The sequence below is a fragment of the Leucoraja erinacea genome, chromosome 25 (assembly GCF_028641065.1).
Source record: "Leucoraja erinacea ecotype New England chromosome 25, Leri_hhj_1, whole genome shotgun sequence".
NCBI lineage: Eukaryota > Metazoa > Chordata > Chondrichthyes > Rajiformes > Rajidae > Leucoraja > Leucoraja erinaceus.
The window spans coordinates 31,186,179-31,205,489 of record NC_073401.1 but is presented as its reverse complement, the minus strand read 5'-3'; the positions used below and the strand labels follow the sequence as shown (position 1 = coordinate 31,205,489).

General features: G+C 45.4%; 1 protein-coding gene across 1 annotated transcript; it reads left to right on the top strand.

Annotated features, from left to right (window-relative positions):
• Positions 1 to 100: 100 nt before the first annotated feature.
• tmed2 (transmembrane p24 trafficking protein 2) lies at positions 101 to 18,176 on the top strand. The gene is made up of 4 exons (XM_055655474.1): positions 101 to 349; positions 6,465 to 6,657; positions 12,875 to 12,982; positions 14,116 to 18,176. The coding sequence occupies exons 1-4, from the start codon at positions 164 to 166 to the stop codon at positions 14,238 to 14,240; spliced, it is 612 nt and encodes a 203-aa protein (XP_055511449.1). The 5' UTR covers positions 101 to 163; the 3' UTR covers positions 14,241 to 18,176.
• The last annotated feature ends 1,135 nt before the right edge of the window (positions 18,177 to 19,311 follow it).

Below are 19,311 nucleotides of genomic sequence, written 5' to 3'. Positions count from 1 at the left end.
CAGTGCGGGCGGTGGCGGTGGGGGGGTGGGTCCAGGGCGCGCAGGCGCAGTGCGGATGGGCTGGGGCGCGCAGGCGTAGTGCGGCGGCGACGGCGGCGGTGTGAGGTGGCAGGCGGCGGGCGCGCAGGCGCAGTGCGGGCGGCGCGGACAGGCCGCGGGGAAGATGTTGACGCTCGGCGAGAGCTCGGTGCTGCTCGGCCTCCTCTCCTACCTGTGCGGCGCCTCCGCCTACTTCGTCAGCATCGACGCTCACGCCGAGGAGTGCTTCTTCGAGAAGGTCACGTCAGGCACCAAGATGGGGCTGATCTTCGAGGTGGCCGAGGGCGGCTTCCTGGACATCGACGTGGAGGTAGGCGAGTGGCCGGTCGCGCTAGGCCGCAGACAGGCAGACAGACAGGCAGGCGGGGGTCGGTGCGGCCCATCGCGGGGAAGCCGGTTCTCAGTCCGGCCTGGGGCTCTGACTCCCGCCCGGCCGCCCAACGGGACCACACCGCCGGCCGCAGCGGTCGGAGGGCGGCCCACGCCCGGCCCTGTTGCTCAACGGCGTGTCGGCGGCTTCGGGCAGCGAGGGTCGGGGGAAATGTCGGTGACCGGGTGTTCGCAGTTATCTCCCTCATTACTTATTCCCACAAGCGTACAAACTGAGTTTGACAAAGGAAGTAACCGTGACCTATTCAGCGTAATTTGGTTAAGTTATTGTAAAGTGGTGTTCTATACGACTCGTCATCACAAGACGGAGTGATAGAAAGAGCCCCGCCACCCTTTTGTTTCTCCATACAAAGATCAAGGACATACAAAAATAACTATCAAATAATGGAAGAATGGTTCGTTATCGTGTTCTCTGGGTGGTGAAGAGTTAACATGTAAAGATACGTGGATTTTGTCGAGATAGTATTGAGAGGACCTCTAAATTATAGACACATCTATTCGGCTACAGAACTTTACATTTTGACTTAATCATGGAGTAAACGACTACACAAATCTAAGTTGTTAAAAGAATAAAGTATTGGCCTTTTGTAGAGCCTTTATCAAAGACAAATCGAGCAAAGGCGGTGAACTACAGGGCATTATTTATCTTAATTTCAGTTTTACGCGTGTTAATGCGGTTACAGGTTCGGTATTCCTTAACTGCAGTGGACAAACCCTGCAAAACTTTCCCACATTTTAATCTTAAATGTAAGATTAAATGTAGACAAAAGCCTAGATTATTTACAGCTGAGTTAAGTCGGTTTCTGAAATCTAGTGTTTGGGGTTGGGAAAAGAATTTCCTGTAGTGATGTAGAGTGAAGCTCATGTGAAGTAATTTTTGTAGTCAGGATTTTTTGGACAAATGCCTAGACTCCATTTTTAAGTTGAACATTCTGTTCCCAATATGGATGAAATCTGGATTGTACAGTACCAATAGAGGCATTAATAACACTGAAGAAGGGTTTCGGCCCGAAATGTTGCCTATTTCCTTCGCTCCATAGATGCTGCCGCACCCACTGAGTTTCTCCAGCAATTTTGTCTACCTTCGAGGCAGTAATAACACTGTTATGTGGAAATACAAGGGACTTTGTATCCTGGAATCTTGAGCAAAAATAACCTAAAGTGTTGCAGTAATTCAGCAGGACTGAGAGCATCTGTGGAGGGAATAGGATCTTCTATGGATCCGTGTGTAAGAAAAAACTGCAGATGCTGGTTTAAAGCAAAGGTAGACACAAAATGCTGGAGTAGCTCAGCAGGTGAGGCAGCATCTCTGGATAGAAGGAACAGGCAACGTTTCAGGTCGAGATCCTTCAGACTGATGTCAGGGGTGAGGGGGACAAAGAGAATGTAGTCAGAGTCAGTAAGACTGGTGGGAGAACTGGGAATGGATGGAGAGAGAGAAGGCAATTATCTGAATGTTCATACCGCTGTTCCTCCAATTTGCACTGGGCCTCACTCTGACAATGGAGGAGGCCCAGGACAGAAAGGTCAGATTGGGAATGGAAGGGGGAGTTGAAGTGCTGAGCCACCGTGAGATCAGGTAGGTTAAGACGGACTGAGCGGAGGTGTTCAGTGAAACGATCGCCGAGCCTGCGCTTGGTCTTGCTGATGTCGAGAAGTTGACACCTGGAACAGCGGATACAGTAGATGAGGTTGGAGGAGGTGCAAGTGAACCTTTGCATCACCTGGAAAGACTGTTTGGGACCTTGGATGAGTCAAGGGGGGAGGTAAAGAGACAGGTGTTGCATCTCGTGTGGTTGCAGGGGAGGTGGTTGGGTGGGAAGGGACGAGTTGACCAGGATGTTTCAGAGGGAACGGTCTCTGCGGAAAGCAGGAAGGGGCGGAGATGGGAAGATGTGGCAAGTAGTGAGATCCCGTTGGAGGTGGCAAAAATGTTGGAGGATTATATGCTGTATGCGATGGTTGATGGGGTGGAAGGTGAGGACAAGGGGGGCTCTGTCCTTGTTACGAATGAGGGGAGTAAGAGCGGAGCTGCGGGATATCGAGGAGACCCTAGTGAGAGCCTCATCTACAATGGAAGAGGGAAACCCCCGTTTCCTAAAGAATGAGGATATCGTTGCCCTGGTATGGAACACCTCATTTTGGGTGCAGATGTGGCGTGGACAGAGGAATTGGGAATAGGGGATAGAGTCTTTACAGGAAGCAGGGTGGGAAGAAGTGTAGTCAAGATAGCTATGGGAATTATAGGTTTGTAGTAGATGTCGGTCAATAGTCTGTTTCCTGTGATGGAGACGGTGAGATTTAGAAAAGGTAGCAAAATGTCTAGTATGGTCCAAGTGAATTTGAGTGCAGGATGGAAATTTGTGGTGAAGTTGATGTCAGTGAGTTCTGAATGGTGCAGGAGGTAGCACCAATGCAGTTGTCAATGTAGCGGAGGTAGAGTTTGGGGATAGGGCAAGTGTACGCCTGGAACGGGGATTGTTCAACGTACCCTACAAAGAGGCAGGCAGAGCTAGGGCCATGCGAGTGCCCATAGCTACTCCTTGGATTTTGAGGAAGTGGGAGGAGTCAAAGGAGAAGTTGTTGAGGGTGAGGACCAGCTTTGCTTGGCAGAAGAGAGTGTTAGTGGATGGAATTTGGCTGGTTCTGCGGTCGAGGAAGAAATGGAGGGCTTTAAAATCCTCCTGGTGGAGGATGGAGGAGTAGAGTGGCTGGACATCAATAGTAATGATGAGGGAGTGGGGGCCTGGAAAACATAAGTCATTGAAGAGACAAATAGCATTTGAGGTGTTTTGGACATAGGTAGGTAGGGATTGGACCTAGGGGGGGGGGGGGGGGATAGGATGTAGTCGAGGTATTTGGAAGTTAATTTGTTGGGACATGAACAAGCAAAAAGTATGGGTCTGCCAGGACAGTTCTGTTTGTGGATTTTGGGGAGAAGATAAAATCGGGCGGCGCAGGGTTTGGGAATGATAAGGTTGGAGGCTTTAGACAGCCAGAAGTGATGAAATCAGTTATGGTGTATAAGATTAAGGCCTGGTGCACGTTTGTGGGGTCATGGTCCAAGGATAAAAGTAGGAAAGTTGTCACCTGGCCTCAGTCCGGTGGAGGTCAGTGCACCAGACTACCATGGCACCTCCCTTGTCGGCAGGTTTGATTATCCAGTCAGGGTCACTGCAGTTAGTGGAAGGCTGTACGTTCAAGGGGGGAGAGGTTAGTGTGAGTAAGGGGAGTGGAAATTTGAGGCGGTTGATGTCCCACCGGCAGTTGGAAATGAAAAGATCTAAAGAAGGTAGAGGGCCATCTGGGGGAGTCCAAGAGGAGGAGGTCAGTTGGAGACGGGAGAGGGGGTAGTGGTGGTGGTGGGTGTTCAGAGAGCAGGGGGACATGAGGACTATTGTAATGGTGGGGTGTTGCTGGGGTCACCTGACTAAAAGGGGAAGACCCAGTGGAACCCCCACTGAGGTTTCCTATAGTTGGGGGGGGGCGGGGGACAGTAAGACCCAGCACATTCAGGCCCCGTGGTGTGGGAATCTGCATCGTGGAGATTTTGGGCCCGGTGCTGAGCCTGGGACTCTGGTAAGGCGACGGCTGCGGCTTGATGGTGAGCGTTGGAGTGGCGAGGGTCAGCAGAGTCGCTGGTGGAGAGTCCAGGTGCGGCAGAGGTTCACTAGCACCTCCTGCAACCTCATCTACTCTATCCGCTGTTCCATTTGTCAACTTCTCTACATCTGTGAGACCAAGCGCAGGCTCGGCGATCGTTTCACTGAACACCTCCGCTCAGTCTGTTTTAACCTACCTGGTCTCCGGTGCCTCAGCACTTTAATTCCCCCTCCCATTCCCAATCTGACCTTTCTGCCCTGGGCCTCCTTCATTGTTAGAGTGAGGCCCAGCGCAAATTGGAGGAACAGCACTTCATATTTTGCTTGAAGGTGGATAAAATGCTGGAGAAACTCGGCGGGTGAGGCAGCATCTATGGAGCGAAGGAATAGGTGACGTTTCGGGTCGAGACCCCTGGTAGTTTACACCCCAGTGGTATGAACCATTGACTTCTCTATGGATCTGAACAGAATCAAAATTTTCTCAGTCCACGCACTTCACAGTTGCTGTCTAACTTGCTAATTCTGTGATGTGTGGCTTTGACAGCTGTTTGCTTGGTGTAACTCCACATTGCTTTCGCCACAGCCGCGCACTATTCCCATTATCTTATGAAAGTAGTTACAGTAATCTGCTTTGACAACCCTTTTGATATTGCTCTAAATCGTGGCTACTTGCTGCATAAAAGATTCCAAGTCTTCCCTTTTGCTTCACTGTACACTCAAATGTCCACATTTATTTGGCAGCATCTAGACACTTTGGGTAATGTAATTTCAGTGTGCACAGATGGAGTAAAAGGTTGACAGTGAAAAACTATTAATTGTGGTACAGAAGTGAATCCATAGTAACTTCCTTCTGTTACTATGTCAGTTCATGTGGGGCTGTGTTCAAGATGATGACTGGAGCAATAAAGGCTTCTATGAGGTTTGGGAAACCATGACATTGCAGATCAAGAAACATGCATGGTCTTGACCCGAAATGTCACCTATCCATGTTCTTAAGGAATGCTGCCTGACCTGCTGAGTTACTCTAGCACTTTGTGTCCTTTTGTATATTCACCAACATCTGCATAGAAACATAGAAATTAGGTGCAGGAGTAGGCCATTCGGCCCTTCGAGCCTGCACCGCCATTTAATATGATCATGGCTGATCATCCAACTCAGTATCCCGTACCTGCCTTCTCTCCATACCCTCTGATCCTCTTGGCCACAAGGGCCACATCTAACTCCCTCTTAAATATAGCCAATGAACTGGCCTCAACTACCCTCTGTGGCAGAGAGTTCCAGAGATTCACCACTCTCTGTGTGAAAAAAGTTCTCCTCATCTCGGTTTTAAAGGATTTCCCCCTTATCCTTAAGCTGTGACCCCTTGTCCTGGACTTCCCCAACATCGGGAACAATCTTCCTGCATCTAGCCTGTCCAACCCCTTAAGAATTTTGTAAGTTTCTATAAGATTCCCTCTCAATCTCCTAAATTCTAGCGAGTACAAGCTGAGTCTATCCAGTCTTTCTTCATAAGACAGTCCTGACATCCCAGGAATCAGTCTGGTGAACCTTCTCTGCACTCCCTCTATGGCAATAATGTCCTTCCTCAGATTTGGAGACCAAAACTGCACGCAATACTCCAGGTGTGGTCTCACCAAGACCCTATACAACTGCAGTAGAACCTTCCTGCTCCTATACTCAAATCCTCTTGCTATGAAAGCCAACATGCCATTCGCTTTCTTTACTTTCTTTCTGCAGTTCTTTGTTTCTACCTACTTGCATATAGAGTGCCACAGCACACTGAGAAGATAGCTAAGGGAACTCAGAAGGCTAGACTTCAGCTGGTAGTCCCTCCATTCTGACCAGTGCACGGCACACCTGGATTCTGATGGTGGGCAATCTATTGCCCTGCTGATAGGCTGCAGGGCTATAGTGACTTCCAATGTCAGTACCCGAGAACACACTTGAAGATTTCTTGCCTGTGCCTTTTGCAGTTTGGATGTCTTTGAGAAAATAAGTTTGGGCAACAATGTGGGGTTTTGGTGGCTTGATTTAAAGACTTCATATTGATCAGATTTTCACATCAACTTTTCAAGTTCTAAACATAACTGCAGCCGTGACATTTTCAAGTGATTTGGTTGTTGCAGAAAGTTCCTTTTCACTGCATTCACTTATTTTCTTCTGATATTGTAAGGCCCATGGTATAATCCCCATTGATGCCGAGCTGTAGCCATAATCGAAGGCTCTGATTTTAGCTAATGGACCAGTGAGGGAGCTGCAATTGAGCTGGCTAGTTAGGTGAAAGGTGATTCCATGCTGCGGAAGAGATCATGGTTATTTACAGATGGTCTCCGTTTGCTAATTTGTTGGTCGGTTAATGTAAGTGCGACTATCATCTGCATTCCGAGTTTACACTTGCCAGAACTTCATTAAATTTGTTTTTGTTTCCCGCAGATTACTGGACCAGACGGAAAAAATATCTATAAGGGGGACCGGGAGTCCAGTGGGAAGTACACCTTTGCTGCACACATGGATGGAACATACAAGTTCTGTTTCAGTAACAGGATGTCTACCATGACGCCCAAAATAGTCATGTTCACTATTGACATTGGAGAGGCACCGAAAGGACACGACATGGAGACAGAAGGTGCGATTCCACGACCATCATGGCGGGGTGGGGTATTGAGTGCTCTTGCCTCCAATAGTGGTGGGCGGGCAAGGGATATTTATCGTATTAAATAGGGTCATTCTAGATTACAGCTGTACACATTTGTTTTTTCAACGCTTGGATTTTCTTTGCAGATTGTCAGCTTAAACTGGAGAAATTTCTTCCCAAATTTAGTTCTATTGCAGCAATTTCAATATTATCATTGGAGGAAAAGTTAAGAAAGGAAAAGGTTCAGTCAGCTGAGTCACTGCAAATCTCTCTGCAGGGTTCCAAGATCTCACCCTTGTGGATGCCTGCCTCTGCCTTGATCTCCAGAGACTTAAGAGCAGCTCAAGTTATTAGAAACTTGAACAGGCCTTTCAGCCCAACTAGTCTGTTTATCCTTCACTCAAGCTACTTCCTGTCTATCCTCATTGATATATGGTCATGATCACATTGAATGGTGGTGCTGGCTTAAAGGGCCGAATGACCTACTCCTGCATCTATTCTCTATAGGATGGGCGACTTGAAACGGAAATGAAAGGCAATTGGAAAACTAACCTTGATATTCAGGGGATCTTGCAACCTCACCAGTAGTTTTTTGTAAAGTTAGTGTTGGGTCTGGAGTACCATCCAATCCAAAGGTGTATTGCCCCAGGAGAGAGGACTGTACAAGTTTATAGAATGACCCCGAGCCCAGTGCTAAAGGACAAAGGGAGGCAATGCAAATTGTATTCTGTGGAATTCATAAATGTTAAGTTTTCAAGGGCAACTGAATATTGATATGAAGAAAGTGATTGTGATACTTGAGTAGTCTTGGGCAGAGGGATAGCCTTAACATTTGAACAGGGCCTCTCATTGCCCTAAACCAGCAGTCGGCAACCATGTTCTGCATAAGTGTCATGTCTGTGAGCGGATGGCGGGCCACATAGAAACATAGAAATTAGGTGCAGGAGTAGGCCATTCGGCCCTTCGAGCCTGCACCGCCATTCAATATGATCATGGCTGATCATCCAACTCAGTATCCCGTACCTGCCTTCTCTCCATACCCCCTGATCCCCTTAGCCACAAGGGCCACATCTAACTCCCTCTTAAATATAGCCAATGAACTGGCCTCAACTACCCTCTGTGGCAGAGAGTTCCAGAGATTCACCACTCTCTGTGTGAAAAAAGTTCTTCTCATCTCGGTTTTAAAGGATTTCCCCCTTATCCTTAAGTTGTGATCCCTTGTCCTGGACTTCCCTAACATCGGGAACAATCTTCCTGCATCTAGCACCATAGTGTGACACTTGGTGTTGTTTTTCGCATTAGTTTTCATGTGTTCTTCAATTAGCTTTCTGCAGTTCCCAGGTCCCTCGCGTGCCCCTGGACTGGCTGCAGTTCCCAGATCAGCTCGCGTCCCCGGGACTGGCTGTAGCACCCAGGTCGCTAAAACTAATTGGAAAAAAATACGCATGCGGGCAGTATGATTTTGGGTTATGAGCCAAATCTGGCCCGTGGGCCGTAGGTTGCCGACCCTTGCCCTAAACCCTATGGTATGATTTGGTTGGATAGTCTTTTGTTGGGTCTCGGTACACGTGGGAATAATAAACCAATACTAATAACTACATGGCAGCAAATTATTCCAAAATAGTATTTTCTGGATCAAGTTCCTACTGACATTTTATAAATTTTACATTCCATCTAATCTTTGCTTTAATTAGTGGTGATTTCTGATATTTCATTTATGTCCCATTAATATGAGGTGGGAGTCATATAAATGTGGATCAGGGGGTGTCTAAAAACCTTGCTAAAGGATGTTAGTGCACCAGTTGAGTTCTTGTAACAATTGACTGCTTTGTTTAGCAGTGACAGAGATCTATTTTAAATGCGGAATGTTTTTTATTGGAGTATAACAATTAAGTCTGTGTTTCTACTTGATTTCTACTTCTCTTCTGTGGTAGAAAATGGTTCTATGTCAGCTAGAGTGTGTAAGAGGGGTTCAAGTACAATTGGGCGAACATAATGAATGTAAATCTGTGGGCAACTTGTAAGTTATTTACACTTCAGCGTCTTTTTGGCCCACAGATTGAACAAAAATTAAAAAAACTTTTCTTTAAGACTTCATTTAGGTTACATGGGAGAAGTGGAACAAACTGGTTCATTCGAGCTGTTTCATGATGCAAGGTTCAGAGTACTCATGCTGTAAGATTTGGGTCAGGGCTTCAAAATATAGAAAATGGTTAATAACCTACCGCTTGCAAAAAGTCATTGATTTCACTGTTTCATTGTGGTCTTTACTTTTCCTTTTTGTTTAAAAACCTTTTACATGTACATTAATCCTTAGGTTTCATACAGCTATCTCTGTTGTCACTGTTACATAACAAATGTAGTTCCTCTTTTCAAAGGAAGGGGTTACTGGGGCTCTGGCTGAGATTTTTAAATCTTTGCTGGACACGAATGTGATCTCCCTTTTCAAGAAAGGTAGCAGGGAGAAGGAAAAGCCTGGTAACAGGAGATCTGTAACGTCAGTGGTTGGGAAATTATGCTTGGGCACACATCATGATTCTTAGGCTCGGGCTGTGTGGATGAGCAAAGGGATCTTGGAGTGCCAGTCTAATGATCCTTGGAAGTGGCAGTGCAGGTAGGTAGCATAGTAAGCAAGGCATACAGAGTACTGCCCCTCAGTAGCTATAAAGTTATGTTCAGTCTTGTATAACCTTGATAAGATCTTGGTGGAGTACTGTGTGCAGCTCTGGTCACCACACTATAGGAAGGATGTGATAGTACTGGAGAGAGTGCAGAGGCAATTCACTGGGGCGGAGCCTGGATGGAGCTACGTGGTTATGAGGAGAGGCGCAGTCTGATTTCACGGGTGGGGGATTGCTGCATCTGAACCAACGCGATTGAGTGTGCAAAATGATGTGGGATAGAGAGATGGGTACACTGCCAGAATCCTTTCCCTTGATCAAAGAAGTAGGTTTAGGGGTAATGGGTAAGAGATTTGGAAGGGGTTTGAGGGAGAACATCGTCACCTAGTGAGAACTGGGATGCACAGCTAGAGAATGTGGTAGAGAGAGTTCCCAGCAGTGTTTAAGAGCTCTGTAGATGAGGATGAATTGCCATGGCATTGAGCGCTGCAGGCCAAGTAATGGAAAATGGAGTTAATGTAGCTGGGTGTCCACTGATTGTTGTGTATATGCTGGGCTGAAAGGCCCACTGCCATGCTGTATGTCTCTGTAAACTATTAATGGGTCTACGACTCATAACACTGTGCAAGTCGTCCTCGTGGGCCCTGGACAGCTGGCAGCTGTGTCTGGTCTATCTGTCGGTGCAAATCTCTAACTGCACTCGTGAAAGCCTGAGGCACGTGTATAATATTGATACACTTTGTTTCTTATTCATTGACCATTTGTGCCTATCTGTTCCTTTACTTTGCACCTTTATTTATCCCGTGCCCTTCTGTTTACCCTTCCCTTCAGGTGATGGGACGTACCATCCCAATACTTGGGATGGTACGTCAACCTGTAAACCTTTTCAATGCACCTCTTTGCTCTCTCTTTCCTTTTGATATGTGGTTTCCTTAATTCCTAGTGAATGCGAATAGCTTGTGGAATCTCTGTTCGCATCTGTGGATGAATGATTTACTCCTAGATAATAGGAAATTGACCGTGTTCCCAGTGTTGTGCTGGCTGTGAATGCTAACAATACTAACTCAGTGACTGGTTGAAGTTTGAAAATGGGCAAGGTTGGAAGCTTTACAGCAAAATTACAAAGTGAACAGCTGTGATTATTTCTTAGCTTGTCTTTAATCACAGCTAAAGATGTTTGCAGATCACAGTCAACTCTAGGGTCAGAAACTATTTTTAATTTTCACTTATTGTCATTGCTCTTAACATTAAAATGAGAGATCTTTACTACAGTCTTTACCAGTCACATTAATGGCATTATTTTGCTCATTATTAGAAAAATGAACATGTGATTAAAGTTATTAATGTGATTGATGTTTGACTTCATCAACTCCGGCTCCCTGCCCCCCCAAGCCTCCAACCTCAACGTTCCCCAGCCCCGCACGGCCCGATTTTACCTTCTTCCCAAAATCCACAAACCTGACTGTCCTGGCTGACCCATTGTCTCTGCCTGTTCGTGTCCTACCGAACTTATTTCCACATACCTCGACTGCATCCTATCCCCCCCCCCCGGTTAAATCCCTCTCTACCTATGTTCAAGACACCGCACGCGCTCTCCGTCGTCTCCAGGAATTCCATTCTCTAAGCCCCCATCCCCTCATCTTCAATATGGACGTCCAGTCACTCTACACCTCCATCCCCCACCAGGAGTGCCTCAAAGCCCTCCGTTTCTTCCTCGACCGGAGAATCCACCAATCCCTATTTCAGACAAAATAGCGCTCTCCTCCGCCTAGCGGAGCTGGTCCTTACCCTTAATAACTTTTCGTTTGACTCCTCCCATTTCCTCCAAATACAAGGCGTAGCTATGGGCACATGCATGGGCCCTAGCTATGCCTGCCTCTTTGTAGGGTACGTTGAACAATCCTTGTACGGGATGTGCCTGGGCCCTATCCCTGAACTCTACCTCCGCTACATCGATGACTGCATGGGTGCTACCTCCTGCACCCACACACAACTCACCGACTTGATCCATTTCACCACTAACTTTCATTCGGCACTCAAATACACCTGGACCATTTCCGACACTTCCCTACCATTTCTTGACCTCACTATCTCCATCCCAGGTGATAGACTTCTGCCCGACATCCACTATAAGCCTATTGACTCCCATGGCTATCTGGACTACACTTCTTCCCACCCTGCTTCCTGTAAGGACTCCATTCCCTACTCCCAATTCCTCCGTGTACACCGCATCTGCTCCCAGGATTAGGTGTTCCACACCAGGGCATCGGAGATGTCCTCATTCTTCAGGGAACGGGGATTCCCCTCTCCTACCATAGATGAGGCTCTCACTGGGGTTTCTTCGATGCCCCGTGACACTGCTCTCTCTCCCCATCCCCCCCACTCGTAAAAATGGTAGAGTCCCCCTTGTCCTCGCCTTCCACCCTATCAGCCGTCACATACAACAAATAATCCTCCGTCATTTTTGCAACCTCCAATGTGACCCCACCACTTGCCACATCTTCCCATCTCCTCCCCTGTCTGCTTTCCGCAGAGACCGTTCCTTCCGTAACTCCCTGGTCAATTTGTTCCTTCCCACCCGAACCACTCCCTCTCCGGGCACTTTCCCTTGCAACCGCCGGAAATGCTACACTTGTCGCTTTACCTCCCCCCTTGACTCCATTCAAGGACCCAAGCAGTCGTTCCAGGTACGACAGAGGTTCACCTGCACCTCCTGCAACCTCATCTATTGCATCCGCTGCTCTAGATAATCTACATCGGTGAGACCAAGCGTAGGCTTGGCGATCACTTCGCCGAACACCTCCGCTCGGTTCGCAATAACCAACCTGATCTCCCGGTGGCTCAGCACTTCAACTCCCCCTCCCATTCCGAATCTGACCTTTCTGAGCTGGGCCTCCTCCACGGCCAGAGTGAGGACCACTGGAAATTGGAGGAGCAGCACCTCATATTTCGCTTGGGCAGTTTGTACCCTAGCGGTATGAACATTGACTTCTCTAATTTCAGGTAGTCCCAACTGTCTCAGCTCTCCCTCAGACCTCTAGCTCCACTTCTTCCTTTCTTCTTCCCGCCTCCCCTCCACCCGCACATCAGTCTGAAGAAGGGTTTAGGCCCGAAACGTTGCCTATTTCCTTCGCTCCATAGATGCTGCTGCACCCGCTGAGTTTCTCCAGCATTTTTGTCTACCTTCGATTTGCCAACATCTGCAGCTCCTTCTTAAACATGTGATTAATGTTTCCATTTCCATCTTGAGCGACCGAGGGAAGGGGGGGGGGGGGTGGAGATTGCAATCATATTGTTCATTCAGTAGAGATTCTGATATTTTCATGGCTATTTGTATTGTACAATAGAATTGAAACTTACTTATGGTTAAACCTATTATTTAACTTTACAAAATCCCCCCCAAAACTTAAATTTGTCAAATGTTTGGAATTTTTTTCAAGCAAGGCCTTGCTTATTATTTTTGAGATAACACCTGCATGTTTTGGAGCTTCTGAAAATCGGCTGTTTGCTGCAAGGAATGGCTTTAATGGACCAATTGTAACGGCACGATGAGAAAGTTTTCACAATGATCTTGTTTGTTCATAAAGCTCACCAGAACAAGTTGGAAGAAATGATCAACGAACTTGCTGTGGCCATGACGGCGGTAAAGCATGAACAGGAGTACATGGAAGTGCGTGAGCGGATACACAGAGCGAGTAAGTACATCGCTGCTTTTGTGCCTCGTTTCTGCGCAACTGCAGCCTCCCCCAGAGGTTAGATGTGCTAGGATGTATGGGGAAAGTATACAATTAATGGCAAGGCATTGATGTACAGAGGGATCTTGGGTCCTGAAAGTGGCATCAAACATAGATAGTGTGAATGAGGGTGTGTGGTATAATCGCCTTCATCGGTAGGGGCATTGAGTATAAAAGGCAGCAAGTCATATTCAGCTTTGTAGGATTTTTGTTAGGCCATATTTGGAGCATTGTGTGTAGTTCTTGACCCATTGCAGATAGGAGATGGGGGGTTTGGAAAGGATGCAGAGGAGGTTTATCAGAATGGTGTCTGGATTAGGAAGTGTTAGCTACAGGGAGAGGTTGTTCGGACTTGAATTGTTTCCTTTCAAACGCCAGAGATTGAGGGGAACTCGAGGTGTATAAACTTATGGGAGGCATAGACAGGAAAAACGATCAGAACACTTCATGCGCATACAAAATGTAAAAACAAAGCACTGCAGATGCTACTTTATGCTAAAGAAACACAACGTGCTGGAGTAATTCGGCAGGTCAGACAGAAGTGTCCTGACACAGAGGCGTCAACGATTCACGGTCTCCAGCACTTTGTGTCCCGGGACACTGACTTCTCCCCCACCATCTCCCAATGCTTCCCCCCACCTGAATTCAACTGTCACTTGCCAGGCTCTTCCCTGCCCACAGCTCTCTTGTCCAACTTTCTCCCCGCCCCCCCCCCCCCCCCCCCCCCCACTTTGTCTGAAGGACCCCACCCTTGAAACGTCACTTATCTATGTTCTCCAGAGATGCTGTCGGTCCTGCTGAGTTAATCCAGCACTTTTTTTTTTTAAATGAGAATAATCAACATAATCTGACATTGATATAGAACCCAATGAGCAGTCTGTTTAATGTTCTTTATTTCTCCACATTATTGTCTATATGTCTCATTTCCCTTGTACCTAAGCAGTCTAAAGTAGGATCTCGACCAGAAACGTCACCCATTCCTTCTCTCCAGAGATGCTGCCTGTCCCGTTGAGTTAGTGCAGCTTTTTGTGTGTATCTTAATGTGATTTTCTGACTCTTGTGCCTGATCCGTGTTGTTTCTGTTTTTTCTGCAGTCAATGACAACACAAACAGCAGAGTGGTCCTGTGGTCTTTCTTTGAAGCTCTGGTATTAGTTGCTATGACGCTTGGACAGATCTACTATCTGAAGAGATTTTTTGAAGTCCGAAGGGTTGTCTAGCCACCACCATTCAGCATTGGATAAGGAGTTTGAAAAGTATCTGGTCACAACCGCTTTTATTACTTTGTCACTTGACTGAAACCTTTTGCGCACTGTTCTGATCTTCATTTACTGCTGTTTATTTAAACACCTTTTCAAATATGTTGGGAGTCCACGGGTTAAAGAATTTTGCAGAGGCCACAAGTTGTGTTGTGGGAGACATTTAATGCTCCAATCAGATATTTAAAAATCACAAAAAAAAGATCTAAGTACGCTTTAATTTGCTTTGCTGTAATTAATTGGTAACATTGATGATGGGCTTAAAAAGAAAAGGAAAGGCATTAGCGTGTGAGTTACTGATGAAGATGTGACTAGTATGTGTACACTTCATGTACTTGGACCGTAAAAATCTTTTCACTCGACAGTTTTCTACAATTTATTTCAGGTTACAGTTTATCTTATTGTTTAGACCACATGGGTTTACTTTAAACAGCAAACTAGGGACAGCACTATCCAGTAGCTTCATAACGTTATAGTTACTTTGTGGGGGGGGGGAGGGGGGGGGGTTAAGCTCCAAATCAGTTCTTTGAAAAGAGATCTGACTAATGTGAAAGCCCCTAATGTTTTGTAAAGCATTTTGGTTACAGAGTGTAAGCAGTGCTGTATGTAAGCTTCCTTTTGGAACATCGGTGGTCCCTGTCAGCTGTTTTTGTAAAGTGGTGGTATATTTCTGAAGATTGACAGTGGTTCAGTATTGAGCCATAGATATCGTGGCAACACTGTCCAGCCACTTCCACCATGCCTCACCTACTTTTCTTCACTTTGTTCTGTTTTCACCACTGGAACCAAACTTGCTGCTGGGAATGTGATGTTATGAATTTGGATATTAGAATCATCCAAGTGCATTTTAATTTGCTTTGCTGTAATTAATTGGTAACATTGATGATGGGCTTAAACTGTAAATGAAAAGACAAACATTAGGTATGCGACTTACTGATTAAGATGTGATTAGTATGAATAAGTTTAATATACGTGATCTTTTGAAAAGTCTTTTTGACAATTTTCTGCAAGTTGTATCTGGTTGCATTTCACCTTTGTGTTTTTGCGGACATGGTTTGAACTTTGTAACGGAGGAACAGCACCATGTAGGTCACTATATCAGGGGTTATTTATATTAAATAAAATTCTATCAGATTTGGAAAGTCTTGCCGTTTAAAATGATCCAACATGGGTTGTAGAGTGGCCCAGATGCAGTTGATTTGTTTGACTGAACTGATGTCCTTTTAGTGGGCAGATTGTCTAATCTTCAGTTGTGACGTGGACTGTGTTTCCTTTGCTGTCATGTTTCTACATTCAGAATGTTTTCTGAAGTTTTTGGCTGGAGTTTTCCTGAGCATCCCCTTTTCCACACTTGGATGGAATTCCTCGGCAGTGATCGGCTTTCCAGGGAGATGGCGGCTGTTATTTTTTTAATGAATATGTTCCATTTGATAGTTAGCTATAACTGTGGAGCATTTATTTAAAAAAAACTATTCATGGTTTGCATTGTGGAATATTAATAATTTAATTGCTGATTCGACCTGTTTATTTTCAGTCTTTGAGAAGATTGCAAATCTATGACTGGGTATGTTATTGTATAAACAAACCCTGTCTGTACAGATTTATTTTGTCCAATATCAGGGCACTTGGACAAGTACCTAACCTTGCAAGCTCTCTGGGTTGTCTGCCTGCAAACATTTCTGATGGATAAAACTTGTGGGATTGTGAAACTTTCAAAAGAACAGGTTTATAAAACTTAATTTTAAAATTAATGCTGCTGTCTGCTAATTCTTTTCCAATGTCCATGTAGCATCACATCTTAACTGGATCAGATGTGACTGATGTAAATTAAAGTGAATGTCTCCAATGAAACAACCCCATGCTAAAGTGTAATTAATACAGCATTTGCTAGTCTACGTGGTTTGGGGAAGCTGTGGTCTCTCGGTGACTGTATTCTGTCCATTGTAAGTGTGAAGGCCTGCTTCTTCAATCAGGCGTCAGTACCAAAAACAAAATTCCATTTGTATATTTGGCAAATCTTGTGGCCATGTTCTTTAATAATTTCCATTGTGCTTTGTAACATGTTGGTTTGTATCAGCCAAATGCTGTCATTTTCAAAGGCAAAGCCCAGCCAGTTTTACACGTGATAGGGCTGATATCCGGTGCTGTCCTTCAACCTCCTGCTGGAAGCCTACAGCTTTCTGCATGGTCTAAGTCGGCCCAGCTTCACATTAGTGTGTGCAGTGAAACTCCTTGTACAGTATTAACATCGTCGCAAAAGTGTCTCATGTATCAGTGGTGAGTATCATTATCTTGGCAAACCAGCACAATAGTCAGCAAGAAGAATTGGCAAGTGTCTGTCACACTTTAATTGTTTCATAGACAGGCTCGATTATTTGAAGTTTGGAGGAGGGACAAATGAGATGGCAGATACCGAAATCCAAAATAATGTTAGAGATAATGAGGAGATGCAACAGAAGTGAGGCTTTGGTCGTGATAAAAAGGATACGGTTCACTCCCATCACTGAGATCACTGCTGTAACTAACTGGACCATGTGATTGCAGTTATTAACCAGAGCCCCGTCCAACTATCCTTGTACAACCACCAAGAAACTTCCCCTGGTCTAAAGCTTTACATCTGATTGGTATCGGCTTGTGGTCACCTCTTTTCTGAATGATTTTGTCCTATTTGTATTGATTTCCACAAAGTATACTCGCAAGAGAGAAATTTGCACAGAGGAAATTTGTAGTAAAGTCGGAAAAACGTATTCTCTGGCCAAAACATATTGTGGACTGAGGCGTATCCAAGCTACCTATGGCAGCGTATTTTGCCAGCCTGTCTCTTTTCAATGGCTTTTAACATCCAATTGAGATTCTGAACAATTCTCTGCTTCGTTTCAACTCGTGTTTCTGAGCTAGCAGTTTCAGCGTTACAGGCATCCAGCGGCCTTTACAACCATGTTTGGAAAAGGAGAATTTCCTTCCAAATTGCCCATGTAGTTTGATTTGACCTCTGTGTGTGCTGGTACCTGGAGTCGGCAATGGGACTCCAAATATCCACTGCTTTTGGGATAAATAGTTAGTCAGGATCTTGACTTCTGTTGCTTGCTTCAACAGGGTCCAAGTGTTGCAGACTCATTTGGGAGAAGGGAAATGTAAGCTAATGAACTAGACTGCCATCACAATTTTAATCTTGTGTTGATCTCAGCCATAACGTCTTGGTTGTTAGTTAGTGAAACAAGGTTGGTTAACTCGTGAGACAAGCATATCTCATTAGTTCAAGATATAGTCTGAAGGAATGATTTGCATTCATTCAACATGCTTCACATTCTGTCTCGGTGCTTTAAATCTAATGAAGTCACCATTTTAATGTTAGAAGTGCAGCCACTGAATTATGTTCAATACGCTGCCAGAGACTGAATCATGAGAACCGTGAGACCTGTTTCCTGACACACAAGGGAAAGTTCTCTTGCCTCAGGGTGAGAGACCTTGCCTGTAAAGGTGTGTGAAGTTGCTGAGACTTGCCTGACTAGTGAACCAAGCCAGTATATGGCTCAGCATTTGACGCTGATAGCATGTGGTGTGTGGTATTGAAGTATTGACCAGTGGATCACCATGTAATATCTACACACTTACTTAAATGCAGCCTCTCACCGAACACTTGCAAGCGACAAATATAAGCACTCGATTGTTAATTTCTGTAACTTGTATTTTAAAAATTACCTGTTGAAGTTTACCCGATTGAGAAGTCTACTAACGCATCCAATGTGTCTCAGTTTGCTGTTTGCGGATTTGATTCCATTATATAAACCTGGGATCCTTTTTACTTATCAGGTTTTGTACAGAGTGGTGTGGGAACTGAAATGAAGCAGAGCTGGACCAGTTACTTTTTCTAATAAAAACTGGAATTTAAACAAACATCTGGATAATTTCATTTCACATATTCCATTTTGTAATATTCTGCAATAGCCTTATGTATATTAATTACCATTTATTTCCTATCCCTGTCCTGTTTTCATTGCATTGTGCAACACACACTTGGAATAAACTCCATCGGTCATTCCTGTAACACATTTATATCCCATTGTATTTGATTGCTTTCTTCCCTATTTGCAACTTCACTCATTTGTGTGTCGTCAATGGTTACAGACCTCCATCCAACATGACACGTTGCCATCACACTCCTCTTCTCCGGGTAAGATGGTTCTGAATCAAAAGGACCAAGTCACCAAGGAGTCTTCATCAGTCTGAAGAAGGGTCTCGACCCGAAATGTCACCCATTCCTTCTCTGCAAAGATGCTGCCTGCCCTGCTGAGTTACTCCAGCATTTTGTGCCTACCTTCGATTGAAACCAGCATCTGCAGTTCTTTCCTACTTAAGTCACCAAGGATTCTATGTATCTTATTCTGGGTCAGCCTACCATGGGCAAACTTGTCATGCCTTGCTAAACTCCATGTAGACAACATCCACTGCCCTACCCTCCGATCACCTCCATCAATGTCAAAACAGTTTGTATGATGACCTGCCTTGGATAAAGCCCTACAACTGCTATGAGGCTCGCCAGTGTACAATTTCCCGAACTATCCCTATTTCCCTTGAACAAAGGAGCATTAGCTACTCTCCAGGACTTTTGGGATGGAGAAGATACAATGATCTTCCTCAAGGTTCCAGCTATCTCTCGCCCTCCTCAATAACTTCACTGTCTTGTCTCCTTTTCATCTCTAGCCTATGTCCACCCATCCCCCTCTTCAGTAACCACCTATCAATTGTCAGGCTTTGTCCTGCCCCACTTCTCTTCCAGCTCCCTACTACAATCAGTCTGAAGGATGACAGATGGCGCAATGGGTTAAGTGTTTGGCTGGCAACCTGAAGGTGGCCGGTTCGAATCCTGCTTGGAGTGTGTACTGTCGTTGTGTCCTTGGGCAAGACACTTCACCTACCTTTGCCTGGGACTAGAGATGGAAATTAGCTACTGATTAGCTACAAACTCGCATATTTACATGCAAATGTTAATTAATATGCACTGTCCCTATAAACAAAACATTATTATTAT